Source organism: Ammospiza caudacuta, chromosome 2, assembly GCF_027887145.1.
Source record: "Ammospiza caudacuta isolate bAmmCau1 chromosome 2, bAmmCau1.pri, whole genome shotgun sequence".
Classification (NCBI taxonomy): domain Eukaryota; kingdom Metazoa; phylum Chordata; class Aves; order Passeriformes; family Passerellidae; genus Ammospiza; species Ammospiza caudacuta.
The window spans coordinates 31,040,324-31,056,831 of record NC_080594.1 but is presented as its reverse complement, the minus strand read 5'-3'; the positions used below and the strand labels follow the sequence as shown (position 1 = coordinate 31,056,831).

General features: G+C 36.4%; 1 protein-coding gene across 1 annotated transcript in view; it reads left to right on the top strand.

The window, feature by feature from the left end:
- SPAG17 (sperm associated antigen 17) overlaps positions 1 to 16,508 on the top strand; it is an 86,410-nt gene that overhangs the window by 31,754 nt on the left and 38,148 nt on the right. Inside the window, 10 exon segments of the mRNA XM_058800061.1 lie at positions 1,133 to 1,288; positions 1,884 to 1,965; positions 2,897 to 3,015; positions 3,912 to 4,049; positions 4,133 to 4,246; positions 5,695 to 5,845; positions 7,506 to 7,736; positions 9,700 to 9,788; positions 10,448 to 10,564; positions 12,132 to 12,286. Of these exon segments, the coding sequence (XP_058656044.1) occupies positions 1,133 to 1,288; positions 1,884 to 1,965; positions 2,897 to 3,015; positions 3,912 to 4,049; positions 4,133 to 4,246; positions 5,695 to 5,845; positions 7,506 to 7,736; positions 9,700 to 9,788; positions 10,448 to 10,564; positions 12,132 to 12,286 (1,352 nt within the window).

Genomic DNA, 16,508 nt, shown 5'->3' with positions numbered 1-16,508 from the left:
TAAGTGTCTCTTCTAGTTTTTAAATGTTATGGAAATGTAGTCAAGTATTCCATAACTTAGTGATTTGGAATTGCCATTTTCCCAGTGTCATGAAGAGCCACTGAGTTGAGGAAAGCAGATGTTTTTGTTTGTTATTTTGGGTTTGTTATTTTTCTTAGTGCCTAATGTCAGTCGTGCTTCTTCACTGTATTCTATTTTAGGAAATTTAAAATTGAGACATTCAATGTTGTTACAAGAGACTTGCCCTAAATTCACAAAAGTGAAAAAATCACTCAGAAAAGGGCTTTTTACAGAAATCATCTAAAAGTGATAATAATTCCATCCTTTCCACAAAGTTCAGGTTGTACAGGAGAGGAATACATCCATTAAAGCTGCTGAAACTTGAATGTTTCATGTGGTCTCCTACAGAGTATTGGTATTTGTACAAGAACCTTTAATATTTAAAATAGCTGTTGCTATTATTCTTTTTATTCCTCCCAAGCTTTGGTGAAAACCACAGTATTTGACCTCAAGAACCATGACTCTTACCTTGTCAGATTTTTGCAGATACAGTGCCCTCCTTCTGGACATTTGGGCACTATGCTGACATTCCTTCACTCACAACTGTGGATTTCAGAATGCCATTCTTGAGACTTTCTTTGTTTTCAAAGAGCAACAGAAAGAAAGAAAATAATATGAGATTATATTAATTACCTGGTTAGGGGTTTATTTTTTATCCTTTTAGAGCAGGGAAATTATTGAACTTGCAAATATGCTGCAGGTTGATCACTCGTGAAAATGTACATACATTACAAAATACTTTAATTTTTCTCTTCCATTCCTTCCCATCCAAAAAACCCCCTTAATTTCCATCTGCAAGGTAGCAGACCTTGAATAGTTACTGTTAAGACAAGTAAGACTTTATAACATCTAAAGCACTTTGGCAATATTCAGTCCATACTCTGCTGTGGCAGTGTGAAGGCAAATAAAATGAAGATTTTAGAATAACTCTATAAAATATACTGAATTGGTGGAGGAAAAAGTCTTTTGGAAAATTTATAAACAGATGTAGATCTGCTGGTTAAAGAGCTAATGACTGCTGTCACCAAGTTACATGACATTTTATACACACTCTTCATCCTTTCTCTCACAGCTTGAATTGGGTACTGTGGTGTTTGAACACATTGCTTGTTTGATGTATGACTGCCTGGACTGGAGAAGACAGCATTGCAACTACTTGGAAAACACCAAGTTTATTAATGTGGCTGTGTTACCAGAGAGCAAATCAACACAACCATCTTCACTTGAGGCACGAACCCTTCTCTTCTTGTTGAGAATAACTAATTATAGGGTAGAATTGCCTGTCTTTAATATTGACTCAAAAATTCACCTTGGACCATCACTCTGTGAATAATTTTCAGTGAATGAAAGTTGTATTTTTGGTTTTAGCATTTAAACCCCAAAAAATGAGAAAAAAATAGCTGAGCATTGGGGAAACAGAAAGGGGAATTGGAAGGATCCTAGAGGCATAATGTATCATAGGTGTAGAAATTTCTTAAATAGTGTCTGATGATACATTCTTGTGTCTGAAAAATCAATAGGCCTGCACAGAGCTACTATGCAATGTTGCAGATCTATGAACTGTCAAAAAAAAAAGATTTTTAGTTCTATGCAAGATTGATTTCCTTATTTTACTTATAGTAGGAAAAATGTTAAATAGGCAGAAGAAAGTAACTTATTAGACCATGTGCTACATTCTTACTATCTTGTTCCAATTAAAAGTTTAGCATGTAGTCTAGGGTGAGTAACCAAAGCTAAATGAAACTAAGTTCTCCCACCTATTTGTGCAATACCCATTTGTTTTATGGTTTCTGATTTTTTTATTTTACCTTTCATTCACTTAGGAGCAACCAGCACCACAGATGTCACCTACAAGGAAAAGAGGGAAACAAGAAGAAATTCTGCCAACAATAGTTCTGTCAGAGAGTATGTTTAAAGGGTTAAAGCACCCATCTGTAGTTGATCCCTCTGTCAAACCATTCATTCATCTGACAGCGCAAATCCTCAAAATTATTTGTGCAGTTAGCTGAAGATGTGTATCCTGGTGATTGCATTGTGGAAGTGTTTGAGTGGTGATAACCAAGTTCTTTAGAAAATCTTATTTTCTAATTGTTCCTAGTCAAATTCAGATTTCAAACATTTTAGCAATTTTGTCTGACCTCTAACTTTGTTGGACTCTTCAATAAATATTGCCTGAAAGTTCACAGAATCACAGAATATTCTGAGTTGGAAGGGACCTACAAGGATCACAGAGTCCAACTTAGCCCCACATAAGACATCACAGCATGTACCTGAAACCATTTTCCAAATGCTTCTTGAACTGTCAGGCTTGGTGCTTTCACCACTTTCCTATGGAGCCTGTTACACCCACCTTCTGGGTGAAAATTTCTCTAATACCCAACCTAAAGCTCCCCTGACTCAAGGTGAGGCTGCCCCAGTGCAGAGCAGAGCGGGACAATTCCCTCCCTTGCCTGGCTGGTGATGCTGTGCCCCAGGACACAGCTGGCCCTCCTGGCTGCCCGGGCATGGCTGGCTCATACTAGGTTTTCCATCAAACAGGACCCCTGGGCTGCTTTCTGTGGTGCTGCTCTCCAGCATCTTATTCCCCAGTCTGTACAACCAGGGTTGCCTCATTCCAGGCACAGAACCCAACACTTCTGTTTTTTAAGCTACACAAGGTTGATAATTGCCCTGCCCTCTAATTGCCCCTAAGGTCTCTCTTCAGGGCCTCCCTGCCTCTGGGAGAGTCAAACAGCTCCTCCCAGTTTTGCATTATCTGCAAACTTGCAGAACTCACTTGGACTATAAGTTAGCATTTCAAAACTAACATATCTTAATGTTCTATCTCTTAATATAGCAGAAGAAACTTCCGTTCTGTTTCCTTCTGTGGACATGAGATATTACAATGACTTGCTGTATCAAATTCCTGAGGAGTACTTTTCTGTACCCTTAATGCTGAGCTGCATGTTGGAACAGGTGGGAATGTTCTCTTTTTAGTTTCTGTGGCTATTTTGGCCTAGACTTAACCTAATATAATGAATTGTCAAAGATCAATAAATCCATCTGTTTAAACCTAAAATATGAGACAGTGCATTGAGGCACTGAGCAAGGACATTCAATACAAAGGAGTCAAAACTCCAAACTTTTTTTTCTTTCATGTTGTCCACTTACCCTGTGTGTATATATATATATATATATAGTGTTACTCCATAATTAATTTTTGAAGACTACAAATATAATCAAATTAGGAGAAAGGTGCAATTTCTTATCCAAGTCAATAACAAGTTTTTGTGCCCTTCAGCAGTGTCATTGATACTCAACTTTTGTTGGTTTACTCAGTTCAAAGGTCTTAGGTCAAGTCTAACATAAGAGCATCAATGCTTGTGCTAGAGAGATCTGACTTCTGCTGAATTCAGGCACAATCTGATTTAGAAGAGACACACAATATGATTTGGAAATCCTTCTTTTAGGAGTAACATTTCAGCATAATTTTGGGGTTTTTTCTTTTCATAACTTAGCCTGAAAATAGACTGGGTAAGAATAAAGTCCAGCACCTAATAGAAAAACAGTTTTAAATTACCTGTATTCCTTCACAATCCTTAACATTTCAAATTGGAAATATTTTTCTTCTTATCCTTTCAAAAGCATCTAATAGAGAAAACATTTAATTCTGTTTTCCACAGTCCTTGCTTTGTGCAGCAACTAACTTGGAAAATTGTATTTTTGCTACCTGTAGAAAAAAATTAGACTTTTCTTCCCTCACAGAATTTCTGGTTGTGTGCTTAGCTTATAGCAGGATTTGCTTGGTATTTCTGGTAAAGTTAAGCAGCAGTCATACTGTGATGAAAGCTAACATATACTGTATTTGCCAGGTTATTGCAAGTGAGGAAGACCTTCCACCACCAAGTCTTGTGTCACTAGAGCCTCAGGAAGATGAGCTGCATCGTGCCATTGCAGATCATATAATCTCTGTCCTTCCTTCTCTTTACCTTCCTATGAGTGAAAAAAAGGTTTGTGTTGTCTTTCATTCATTTACTAAAATGACAGATCTCATTATTGGGACTTAATATCTCTTCCTTTTCTTTTTAAACAGAATCTGTATGACTACTTTTCTCCTAAACCCAATGTACAAGAGAGGGTCACCCCCGAGTACCCTCTCTTATTTAACTACCACGATGCCCTGGCTCAGCGGTTGCACCTCCTGAAGGTACAGTACAACCTGTTTATATATAAATATTTCCAAAGTTCACAGGCCATGAATGCTCAATGCACTAGAAGGGGAGGAGGGCTGATTTTGCACAACAGGACTGCATATCCTAGATCTTTTCTCCACTGAGGTGGACACACCAACACATGTTTAGTTTACTTAAGAAGCAATGAGTTACTGATGGAGGGCACCTCACAAACATGGAGCACGAACATACTGATTTAAGTGATCTATTTGCATTATTAATGAGAATGTTTAGCTTTTGGCATAGATGAGAGGTATTACAGAACTGTTGATTTGCTGTTAAACACTGATGATACACTGGAACATGAGTTGCTAACTTGCTAATGGTGATTTAGCGTGGAGATTAGACTGAATACTAAAATGCTGAGAAGTAGAAGAAAATACATAGCAGTTACTAATGAACACAACAAATGTATTCAGGTTGGCTAAATAGTTGCAGCATAGCATGTAACCAAGATACTGCCAAATTCTAACAAAGGCAGAAAGTTTCAGAGACTGCATTGTTTGGGATTATTGCAAAGTAACAGTTCCCAGACTTTCTGAATCAAAAAACCACTGTGAATGTCTAGAATTTTTCCAAAGGCAAGGTGTAGTTTTACCATTAAACTTTAAAATTTCACTGAGGATAATAAAAGTAATAATACAATTCTAGATTTCACAGCTAAGGTGTGTCTACCTGGCTTCCTGGATTAGAAATTATCTGGGGAGTACTTTGACAACTATTGATTAAAACTATTCAGAAACAACTCAAGTTTGACACATTGGATGTATTCAAGCAGAAGGAAGGGCTGAGTAATCAACATAAGAGATGCTCTTAGGAGACATTTGCTTGATGTATTTTATATACTTGCTGAAGAGGAAATTCAGGATAGAGCACAATGTTTGAGGAAAGAGTAGAGGACAAACATTTGGAATATGCAGTTGAAAAAAAAGCTACCATAAGTGTGTAATACTAAAAAGAGTAAAACTGAAATATACCACTACATCTGGAAAAAAAATCCTTGGATATAGAGGGATGCCTCTCATCACAGACTGATCAATACGTTTATTGATTTCATTACTCTAAGAGGTAGCACAGACCAGCTGAAAGATACATGGAAGGTACCTGCTGCCTGTCTGAATAGATCAGTATATATTTCTGTATTTTTAAGTCTAGCTAGCACAGACAAATAACTTCTAACAAATGTCTGTTATTATGCTGTCAGTCATTCTCTTATGTGCCTAATATTTTTCTGCCTACAGTATCTGACACCATGATTCAAAACCACACTGTGGGCACATGTTCAAATATAAGTTTATGTCCAACTGGCTTAAGCACATGCTAATCTCTTCTACTGAAAAAGACTTCTTTATTCAAACATAAGTTTTGGAAAGTCAATGTGTGAAAGTTTACTTTAACTCTGGTACTTTGATTTTTATTCCAGGTCCAAGAGAATGTCGATCCAGAAAAGATTGAGCATGAAATGATGGATAAACTGCCTCTTACAGAACTTATCCATTTCACCCCTCCTTCAACTGAAAACAACACTAAACGCTTGGCCAGAGTTCATGAGCTCATGTACTATTTTACTACTGGTAAAATGATTTTCATTGATATAATTTCCATTCTTTTTATTTCTGGTTTATAATTTTCTCAAATAGCAGGAATTCTGGGGCAAGATTTTAAAGATGCCAAATATACCTTTGCAGAATTTCCCATTTTCACATTCTTGCTTATATATAATTATAGCCTACTCTAAAAGTTAACCCTAACTTCAGACCTCAGTTTTATGGTTAATGGGAACAACTCTATGAGTGTTAAATATTGCATAACTAAGAGCTGGAACTTACCTTGGAAGTACTTTATTTTTTTATATTTGCAAACATACAAACGCTTACTAATTCTGAGGGGAAAAAACAGCGGTAAAAATTGCAATTTTGGTCCTAGAATGTAGAATGCATTTTGAGAGACACTGGTGTAAACTGTGTTGATTTATCAACTCACTTTTGGAGATAAAGCACATGTATCTTAGGTAGACAATTTTTATGGAACAATACACAGCTTTCAGAATGTATTCTGAAATATATTGTGTATTGTGTTATTCATGTGTAAGCTGTTGGTATTAATAATGAAGCTACTTTATAACAGTCCCTCTATCAAACCAAAAATACATTCACTTCCCCAACCATAATCACTTCTGCAGTTACCTTTTCTTGGAGTGTGCTTGCAACCATGACATATGCTGGGAAACAATCCCAAAGACTACATAAATACCCTTAGGTAGTATCAAAAATCTGCTCTAGGTTATTAAGAAATATAAACATCCAAATCCCTTTGGTTGCATTCATGTCATCATATAAGGCACAGGATTTGAAGGTACTTTCCCAACTCTTTCATCCTGAATTCCCTGTGTTGGAATAATTTACACTTTGCTGTACTTTTTCTAGTTGCTGGTATGTACATTTTGGACAGTAAGCTATTATTCACTATTGCTACAGTCTTCCAGCTGATGGGTAGCTGAATTTTATAATCCTCACTGAGACATACTATACTGCCAGACTCTCCTAACTAGCAAAGCCTTTGCTTTTATCAAAGGAGATAATGAATTTGAACAGAAGATGAGAGATCCAACGTTCTCAAGATATATGATGTGCTTAGGTGCTTAGCCACCCTAAAAAAAACCATTTCAAACTGAAGATATTCTTTGTGTGATTTGGGCATTGTACTACCTTCTTAAACTTCAGTCCTTTGCATGATTATCATTGTTATATGGACATGGATGCATACAAGCATAAACAGGATTTATTGTTGCCTTTGCACCTTGCATACTTCTGTTTAAATTATGTGTAAAATTCTTTCTGAAGAGAAAAAAAAAGATACTTTTTTGAGCAGCTACCGATAATGGAAACATTTCATGAACTGAAAAGAACTAGTTGCTAACTGGCCTGATAAAGTCTACACAGTATTTTAAAATCAACATCATTTATACAAAGTTAATGAGCCAGAAGGTATTCAGATGTAGGAACCACTTCATTTAAGATGGATTAATAGGTAGGCATATCATTTTGCAATTTGGAAGCATTCAACTTTGAATGCAGTGTAAAATGTAGCCCGCATAAGTTGATCCAGTACCATTAAGGAAATTGCTGCTGGCTTTTGCAGAGTTGCCAACAACAATACACTTAAATAGTCTTGTATTTATTTTCTGCTGAGCTGTAAGGACGTTTTCAGTTAATGATTGTAATTCTTTTTTAGAACTTCTGAATTGGGCTGAAGTAGAAAGAGCCTTCAGAGTGTTTACTTTTGAAAGCCTGAAGCTGACTGAGCTAAGTGACTCTGGTTTCCTGGAGAGCTCTGGATCTAGGCTTGGAGGTGATTCTGAAGAGTCTTATATCCCTTGGGATAATCCAGCCGTGTTTGCAAGACAGCTGAGACAACTCTTCCTTATGGAAAAGAAATTTAGTGGGAAATCTCCAAGAAGCTCTGGTAAAAAGCTTTCTGTTTACGTTACTCCTGAAGAATTTGAATCTACTATTTGTCTTACCATATCATTTGCTATTGCAAGGATGTGATTTTTTTTCTTTGCACAAGTCACCAAATTTTCAAATATTTATATAGCTTGTACATTGAGTAACTCTGTAGGAATACTAGAATAACAACAAGAGTTATTTCGACTACAGTATTAACAACTGTAAAATGAATTTTCTCTAGTTCTGCATTTTCTCCTGAAGATTCTGGTATAATGAAAAGTTGTTGGCCTGGTTAAAGGAGATGTGTTGGCTAAAAAGCAACATTAAAATCAAGTGATAATTTTTTCAGGACACAAGAACAGTAGAAATTAGATAATTTTAAGCAATTATACCTTGTTCATGATCACAGAATCATAAAATCATGGTTTAGGTTGGCAGGGACGTCTAAAGTCATCTGCTCTGATATTCCTTCAATAAGCAGAGACATTTTTAACTAGATCAGGTTTCTTGGAGTCCAATCTGACCTCTAGTGCTTGCAGGGATGGAGCATCCACCACCTTTCTGGGATACCTGTTCCAGTGTTTCGCCACCCTTATGATGAAAATTCTTCCTTATACCTAGTCTGAAACTACTCTCCTTTCCTTTAAAACCTTTACTCCTTATCCTATGACTACAACTCCTACTAGAAAGTCTCTTCCAAGGCCACAATGATAAGAGCTCCCCAGAGCCTTCTCTTCTCCAGGCTGAACCCCCTGAGCCTATCTTCACAGGAAAGGTTCTCCATCTTTGCACTCACCTTCATTGTGTCCACTCTGGACCAACTTCAACAGGTCCATGTGTTCCCTGTGCTGAAGACCCAGAGCTGGATGCAGTACTTTGTGATATAGTCCATGCTTTCCTAATAGAGATGTCTAAGCAAGCAGCTTAGATGGAATCCTTTCCTTAGAAGGCTGGAGCAGACAAAAATGAGTCCTGCTTATGTGCTTTTCTTCTGCATCTAGGGAACAGTTTTGGGTGTTGGTCTATTTTGCTTTTGTACTTAGTCATGATATTAAATTTTGCAGTTACAAGCATAACAACATTTCAGCACTTCTGCAGCACAAAAGCAAACACCAGGAAGATAAAACATTTGCTTTCAGGTTTCTTCAATCTTCTAAAGACAGTCAGTAAATAGGAGTAATTTCCAAGAGAAGCAGAGCCTAAAGATGTATGTCTGGGACCTGAGCTGCTTATAAGACACTTACAAACAAATACTTTGTGGTGTATTTTCCACCAGAAAAAGTAATTTTCCTGTACATGTGAATTTTGATCAAATATTAGTAACCTCTGCCCTAACTTAGGGAATAAAGAATTCTATTAAAAGGCTTTATTTTTAATTAAGAGAATATAGAATTTAAATTTTCATTTGATGCTGTTCATATCAGATGCTCATTGCAACAATGGAATGACAATGTCAGATTCTCAGGAGAGCTAATATTCTGTCAGTAGCTTATGGATCTGTAAACCAAATTAATTCAAACTTTTAAATTTGCATTTGTCAAAAAATGTGTGAAAATACCAGAACAATTAGTCTTGCCTTTTAGTTTAATGCCATTTGTGCAAAAGAATACTTTTTAAAGTATGAAGAAAATGGTTCTTTGTTTATGAATCTGGAGGCTACTTCTTCTGGAGGGTACTTCTTTTTAGTGGGCCAGCATGGGTCAGATAGAAAGGATTATTTGAGTGGGTTTTATAAATTCTTCTGTTTTTTCTTTTAATTTTATTTAATTATCTGACACTTGTTGCCACTGGGTTTTAAAGTGCTCTCTTAGTAAAGAAGCATAGCAGAGCTGAAAATGTAATTATAGGACAAGTGTGAATAAAGGAAGCTTCAGCTTGATGTCAATCTCATCAGGGAGACTAAAGAAATTGCACTACTCCAACCTTAGTAGGGCTGAAATTTCTGGAACAATTCTTTAAGTTCTCCTTTCAATTTGCAGGGTATACAGAAACAAGTGACGAAGATGAAGAAGACGATCCGGTTTATCCTCTTTTGAACGTAGATTTGGATCATCTTTATTCTGATATGGCAAGTGTGAGAAATGGAGTCAGCTAGGCTTTATATGAGGCAACAGAAGATACTGCTCAATGCCAGGCCCTGTTACTGGGGATTCCTCTGCAATGCTGCATGCAAATGTTAATTCTGTGATGTTGGGAAAATACTGACATCAATTTAGGAACTGTGAAATCACTTTCTTTGAAATCCAAGCTGACAAGTTTTGATGAAGCTGTTAATGATAATTCTGTTCTGGTTTTGCTGAATACCAGGGGAAAAATACAAACGTGAAAGTTTAAAAGAAATTGTCAAACTGTGTCACACTAGAAGACTGTAGTTTGGCATCTTCAGAATCACCTGTCTGCCATACATCCCATAATAAACATAGCAATTTTAAAATTACAGCATAGGACATCTTTGAATACTCATGATTGCTTACAGAACTCAAAAACATATAAGCTAATAATGAAAGTATTTTGATTATTTTGTCATAAAAAGTCCAAAACCAGACCTGCTTGGGTGTAATTGTATTTTTTATTAAACAGTACCATATGGGTCTGCACATATTCATCATTGTGCAGTTAACTGTGATGCAACATGGGATGCTGTCTATTAATCCAACAAGATTACAGTCAATTTAATACTGTCACTGAAATGTTGATATTCATTATTTTGATTTCTTGTATTTTGAGGTGAGTGTCGAAAATTATGGCCTAGGACCAAAATTAGAAGAAATAAAAAAGACACAGAGGCGTTGCTTGACAGACTGGAGTTTGGAAGAGCATTTTCAACCACATGTTCTTCATCAGGTATCTTTGAACTGACAATTTCATCTTTACAGTTCTCCCTCAGAACCCTATATAAAGTAATAGTAGTGAAGTTCAGGGTATTTTTCTGCTCAATAATTGATTCAGTTTTATTTTTCATTTTTACCAAAAATCATTGGGCTTTAGCTATTTTTCAGTTCTTTGTGTGAAATTTAGTTTGTAACAGGTTTTTATTTCCTGGTTTGGCCAAACTGGAGCTGTCCTATTTGGCAGCAAGTCTGTTAGCTGAAAGTGTGGTGGAGGATAAAACGACCTTGCCCTTAGGGGTCATCCTCTGTAGCAGGTTTGGGACTCAGTGCAGTGGATGTGAAAACATACTTTGCAAATGCCTATGCAGTGTATGTTTTATGGGCAAATAGAAAATTTGGTTGTTAGAGTACTTCACCCTTTAAGGGCTAAAAACATAATTTATAGAAATCTTGCAAGTTAAACACTAAAAACTTGCATAAAGACAGAAGGACAAATCTGAAAGATATGCTCAAGTGTATTTGGCCTGAACTGGGAGGCATCCTCTTGGTAAGAGTGGATTTTTAGTTCCTGTGCTGCCTTGAGCTTCAGAGGTTGTAATTCTTATTTGAACCTGGCACATGCTATACATGGGTGAAGGAAATGCTGCCTGGACTTTTGCAGCACCACTTTAGTGTGACAATTTTAAAGTCTAGTCATGCATTTCAATGCATGGGGCATCCCTTCTTATGCAGCATAAATGGCTAATATTACTTCAACTATAATAATTAGTGAGTCTAGTAAAAATATACTGAAGGTAAATAAAAAATAGCATTTTATTGAAACTGAAAATAACCTTTTGAAAGAAAAGTCATGGCAGTCAGATGAAGTTCCAGATGACTAGATAAAGAGAAACATTTTGCATGGTAGAAAGGAGGACCTTGGGATCTACCAACTTAATCAGCCTCAAGTCTGTTCCGGGAAAGATCATAGAACAGATCCCTCTAGAACCTTCAGTTGCATAGTTCTGAAAAATAATAATTTATAAGAAGGCTTTCTTCTACCTATGACTATAAAATAAGTTTCAACCTGCAGGCAATATAAATATTGAAAATGATGGGGCACTACAGAGCAGAGAGGAAAAATGTAGATCACAGCAAATCTCAGAGATGTGCGGGCCATGATAAAGCAAATTGAATACCAAGTAAAATCAACTGAGATAAAAAAAAGTAAATTAGTTTTCTTTTTATCTGGTACATGATAATTCTGGTTTTATTTGCTATTTACTTAAGTATTTTATTATTTTAACTTATTTAAGTATTTGTTTAATATTTTAATTTATTTGGGTTTTGTGTAGCTGAAATTTTTCATTCATGGTCAGTGAGAAGATAGAGCATAGTTGGTATCTCTTCTCAACATGAATAGCAATGCAGTTTCAATTTCCACCTACCTGAACCATTCAGGTTGCTGGAATCCAAATGCTTTGGGTACATCTTGTAGGAGAGTGTTCTGGAGCACCTGTTGCTCAAAGCTCTGCTATGTAGTCTCTGAACATATGCTACTGTCTGCAGGAAAGATGTATCTTTATTCCTTTCCTTTTCAGGTTCTTCATACAGCATCCCAAGAATACAGATGTATTGATTCCTTTTATCATAGCCAAGATAACTCTTTACTAATGGTTTTTCACAATCCCATGAATCAACATCGTCAGAGCCAAGAGACTTGGAATATTGCTCTGCACTCTAACGTGGGATTCAGGTAATGGATTTTGTCTTCCCTGTCTCTTTCACAGTAATTTTTAATTAAAGACATTTTAATTAAGCTTTAGGGCAAACCTTAGAAATTAAGGTATAACTGTGTAACACATTTATGAGAAAGAAAGTCATGTGAGTCAAAAACAGTGCTGTATCAACAGAATTCTGTTGAACTTTTCTGAGTAAGAATAATGTAGAGTGTAGCTCCTTATCATCAAGTATCAAAATGTAAATAACGTACACATACATATAAAATCATTAGAAATGCCACATCAAGAAAATTGTAGGACATTCCAGGTGAAGAACATTAAAAAAAATTCTGTCTAAGTATATACTTATCAGGTTTTTCTAATATATATACATAAATTGAGTGATTTTTTGGGAATTTTTTTTGAGAAAAGTTCAAATTCCTTTGTTAATATTAGAATTTTTTTCCCATAGAATAACACATTCTTCTTAATTCCTTATCAGTACCTGCTCACCAGTTAGAGGTGTGCAAGTGGTTGATATGTCCACTTTAGGTCTTTTGTTAGTGGACCTATTTATTTTGGAACACATTTTTGCACCAAAGCAGTGATATAAATGATGATGTAGATACAACTACTGAAAACAGAACAACTGTCCATGTACTGATGTGTTAAAATATCAAAATGCCATGGAGAGACAGCTGAGGTATCTTTAACAATGTCACTCTGGTGCTCTATGAATTAATTAGATTTATCAAAATTTCAAACAAATTATCCTCCCCCCTACTTGTCTGCAGGTATCCTTTTCTGAGTGTAGTGCCTCGTTTATCATATTATGGGAATTTTAATAATAAACTTTTGTTGACACCTGTATATGTTTGAACAGGTTTGAGCACTAAATAAGGAAAATGTGCCTTCCTGAAGCTATATTTTGTATTGTATTTTGTATCTTTGCTCTCAGTCAAGGAACTCTCTGTAGGTCCATCTCAGCTTTCCAGGCATTTGGACTTAAATTATTTGCCATGAAAACAGGCTGTTGTGATTAACAGGGAATAGGACCTGAGCCATAAGATATTTACCAGCAGAAATTCAAAGTTCCTTGGAGAAAATGCTGGCTGTTTTGTTGGGCAGATCCGCAAAATGTGGTGTCAGTGGTTTTGCATTTATATAGCAACTAAAATCTTCCCCAAAAGATAAGTGAAAGATGTAGTAAAGCCGGGTCTTGCATTCAGACAGACCCAAGCACAGGGTCAGTGGATTCAAGGGCTGTTACAGAGCAGTTTGTTGGCACCCAGAGCTCTTTACTCTGCCAGCAGTTCTTACACTTCTTTGTGACACTGGACTTTAGCTGCCTAATTCAAGTTTCCTAAACATAAACAGTTGATGCCACAAAACAGCTGCCTGGTGCATTTGGGTTTTCTGGGCAGAGTTGACACATATGCCATGAGACCCCTAGGAGACCCATACACTTTTGGAACAAACACCAGAGAGCAGGTCACACACCCCAGAACTTCTAATGTGTGACCTGGTATTTGTGTACACTGAGAAACGCCTCCTGCCAACAGCATATGGGTGCTGTAGGAGCAGAGGGAGGTACCAGACTTCCTCAGGAAGCATTTGTCCCTGAAACAGCCACTCTTCATCTCTGGGGTCGTAAAACCTCAGATTGGCTGGTCTCCTCGAAAGGGCATTCATTGAAATAGATCAAGAGCAACTGAGAGACGGGAAAGGCTCTTGGTACCTGCAAAAGAAAAGCTGCTGATTTTGCTTCTAAATGAGAAATTATGCATTTTATCTGCATTATATATCTGTGTGCTTTCTACTTCTTACTCTTCCACATCCCCTTGAATCAAGGCTTAGACATTAAAGATAACTTCTGCTTAGGGCATGCCTACTTTGTCCAGTGACTTTTCACCAGGTTCTGTTTCAAAGCAGCAAGGAGTTCCTAAAGAAAATGGCATGAACACTGACAAGATGGTTTGGCTTTGCTCTTCTTTCCTAGAGATATTCAACATCACTGCTATATATGCTACTTAGAATTTTTGAAGACCTATAGGTCCTCTTTTGCTTCTGTTATGTGTCACTGATACCTGCTTATACTCCGCAAAATAATCAGCACATTTTTAGACTTTATTCAGCCTTACTTTTAAAGATCATTTCAGATTTCCAGACAAAGTATCATAAATATTTGCTAGTGTATGTTTCCAAGCAACATAACACTTCTGTGGAAGACACTCATTAAATACCTGGAGTGCTTCAAGCTATTGCCTGCAGTTAGCTTCCAGATCCTGCTGAGTTGCCAGAGATGGGCACAAACTCTACTTATTAATTAGGAGTAGTATTACTTGTTTTTACCTTTATAAGAAATAAGTGACTCCTGATGAGTTTAGTAACAATTTATTGTTTTTTATTTTATTAAAATTGCTATCATTCTAATTTTCGATATAGCTTTAAGAGTCACACTTTCATCACAGAAGTGTTACAAATGCACAATAGATGCAGAGCTTGAAAATTTCTCTGATAAGAGTTCTCCATCTGTGTGCACTTGTTACTTCTTTATTGGGACAGTTTATAGACTACAGACCATCTTTGTAGAGTGACAGCTCATAGTTGCTGTCTGGAATATAAATCTGTTATCTGCTAATCAGTTGGTCACAGAATCATGGAATAATTTCATTTTATTTGAGTCCTGCTACAGCAAATTCTCATACAAAGAGGAAATATAATTTCTGATGTTGCAGCAGCTTTTGCTCCTGGAGATCCCAGTTACCTTCCTTCTTCTTTATGGATATCAGATCCTGTAGTTCGTGCAGAACATTCAAAAATTCAGAAATTATGCTGTTTAAAGAGTAGGCAGCAGGAGTCTGCATGGGAAATCTAATAGATGCCACTGAGTAAGGAAATCCAAAGGCATGGACACATGTGCCTCCAATGATAAGTGTGTATATAAAACATTTTAATTCTGGTTAGAATAAGTGGCCACTCTATCAGGAAGCCAAATCAATTCAGGCATTATCAAAACCATTATTTTGCTTAAAGTTAATCTTAATGACATTTGTTTATAGTTTCATAGTAAACACATTACACAAGTTACTGGAAAAGAATAATCCTTTCTGAGAAATGCTTCTGAGTCAGACATTGGCAGTAGTGACATCAGAATACATATTAATAGAATGTGTATTTTAGACTTTGAATGACTGTTTCATTGGCCTAAAATATTTTCCACCCGAATAGTCTCTTTTTTATTTATAACATATATTCATCTTCAAGTTATTCCAGTACCGGCAACTCTGTGTTCCAGACTAGTTCTGCCTTTTGTTTTCAACACCATAGGTTTTTATAGCTTGTGCACTTTTCTTCAGATACAAACAGAATAACCTTCTCCCTACTGAGTGTGTATATGACCAACAATTTCTCCATGCAAATTTCCCAAAGCAAGCTCCACCTACATTGCAGAAGCTGGGAGAGTCTTGTATATCTTGAAGCTGTACCTGAACTGTGTGTTCCAGCCTGTGTACATGACTTATTAATTCTCTTGGACAGACTGCTCCAATAAGAACTTTAAAACTGATATGAGGTCAAGAATTGATTGTATTGTCTGAATGTTCATACCCAAATGCCTCCACTACACACAGAGTTTTTGAGTACAATTGAATCATCTTGAACTGTAAGCACAAAATATCATGAAGTCATTATATATACTCAGCAACTGAATCTGATGCATTCTTCAAAAGCTCCTTTCAATTTTGCACACATGAAGAATTTTACTTTGAAGAATTGTGATAAAACTCCGAATGAGGGGTTGAGTGGCAGTTGCATATAAGATTCCCAGGCTTCCTCCTTTTTTGAAAGCAGTTGTTTAGTGAGCTACTTGAGCAGTCATTTCAGACACCTTTGGAAGATGAGACAATGCAACTGCAGATGCCAGCAGCAAATTCTGGATCAGTTTGTTTTTCAGTTCTCACTTCAACTTAGTTGTGACTTGTGAATATTCCTAATTCATGGCAGGTTATGGTACACTGATTCTCTCATCTGGATTTGGATGGCAATTTTCAAACACCTTTCTTGTCACACCAATAAAGAAGAGCTTGCATTATATAAAATAGTACTTCAGTTTCTGAATGAACAAGTAAAGCATATTTTAAAAATCAACATCAATCAAAAGCAGCTAAGAAAATAAGTTATTCAATGGCAAAACAGTAAGGTTGACAATGAGTCTGTACCTTTTGGAACTGAGTGTCTTCAAGTTTTCTAATTTCC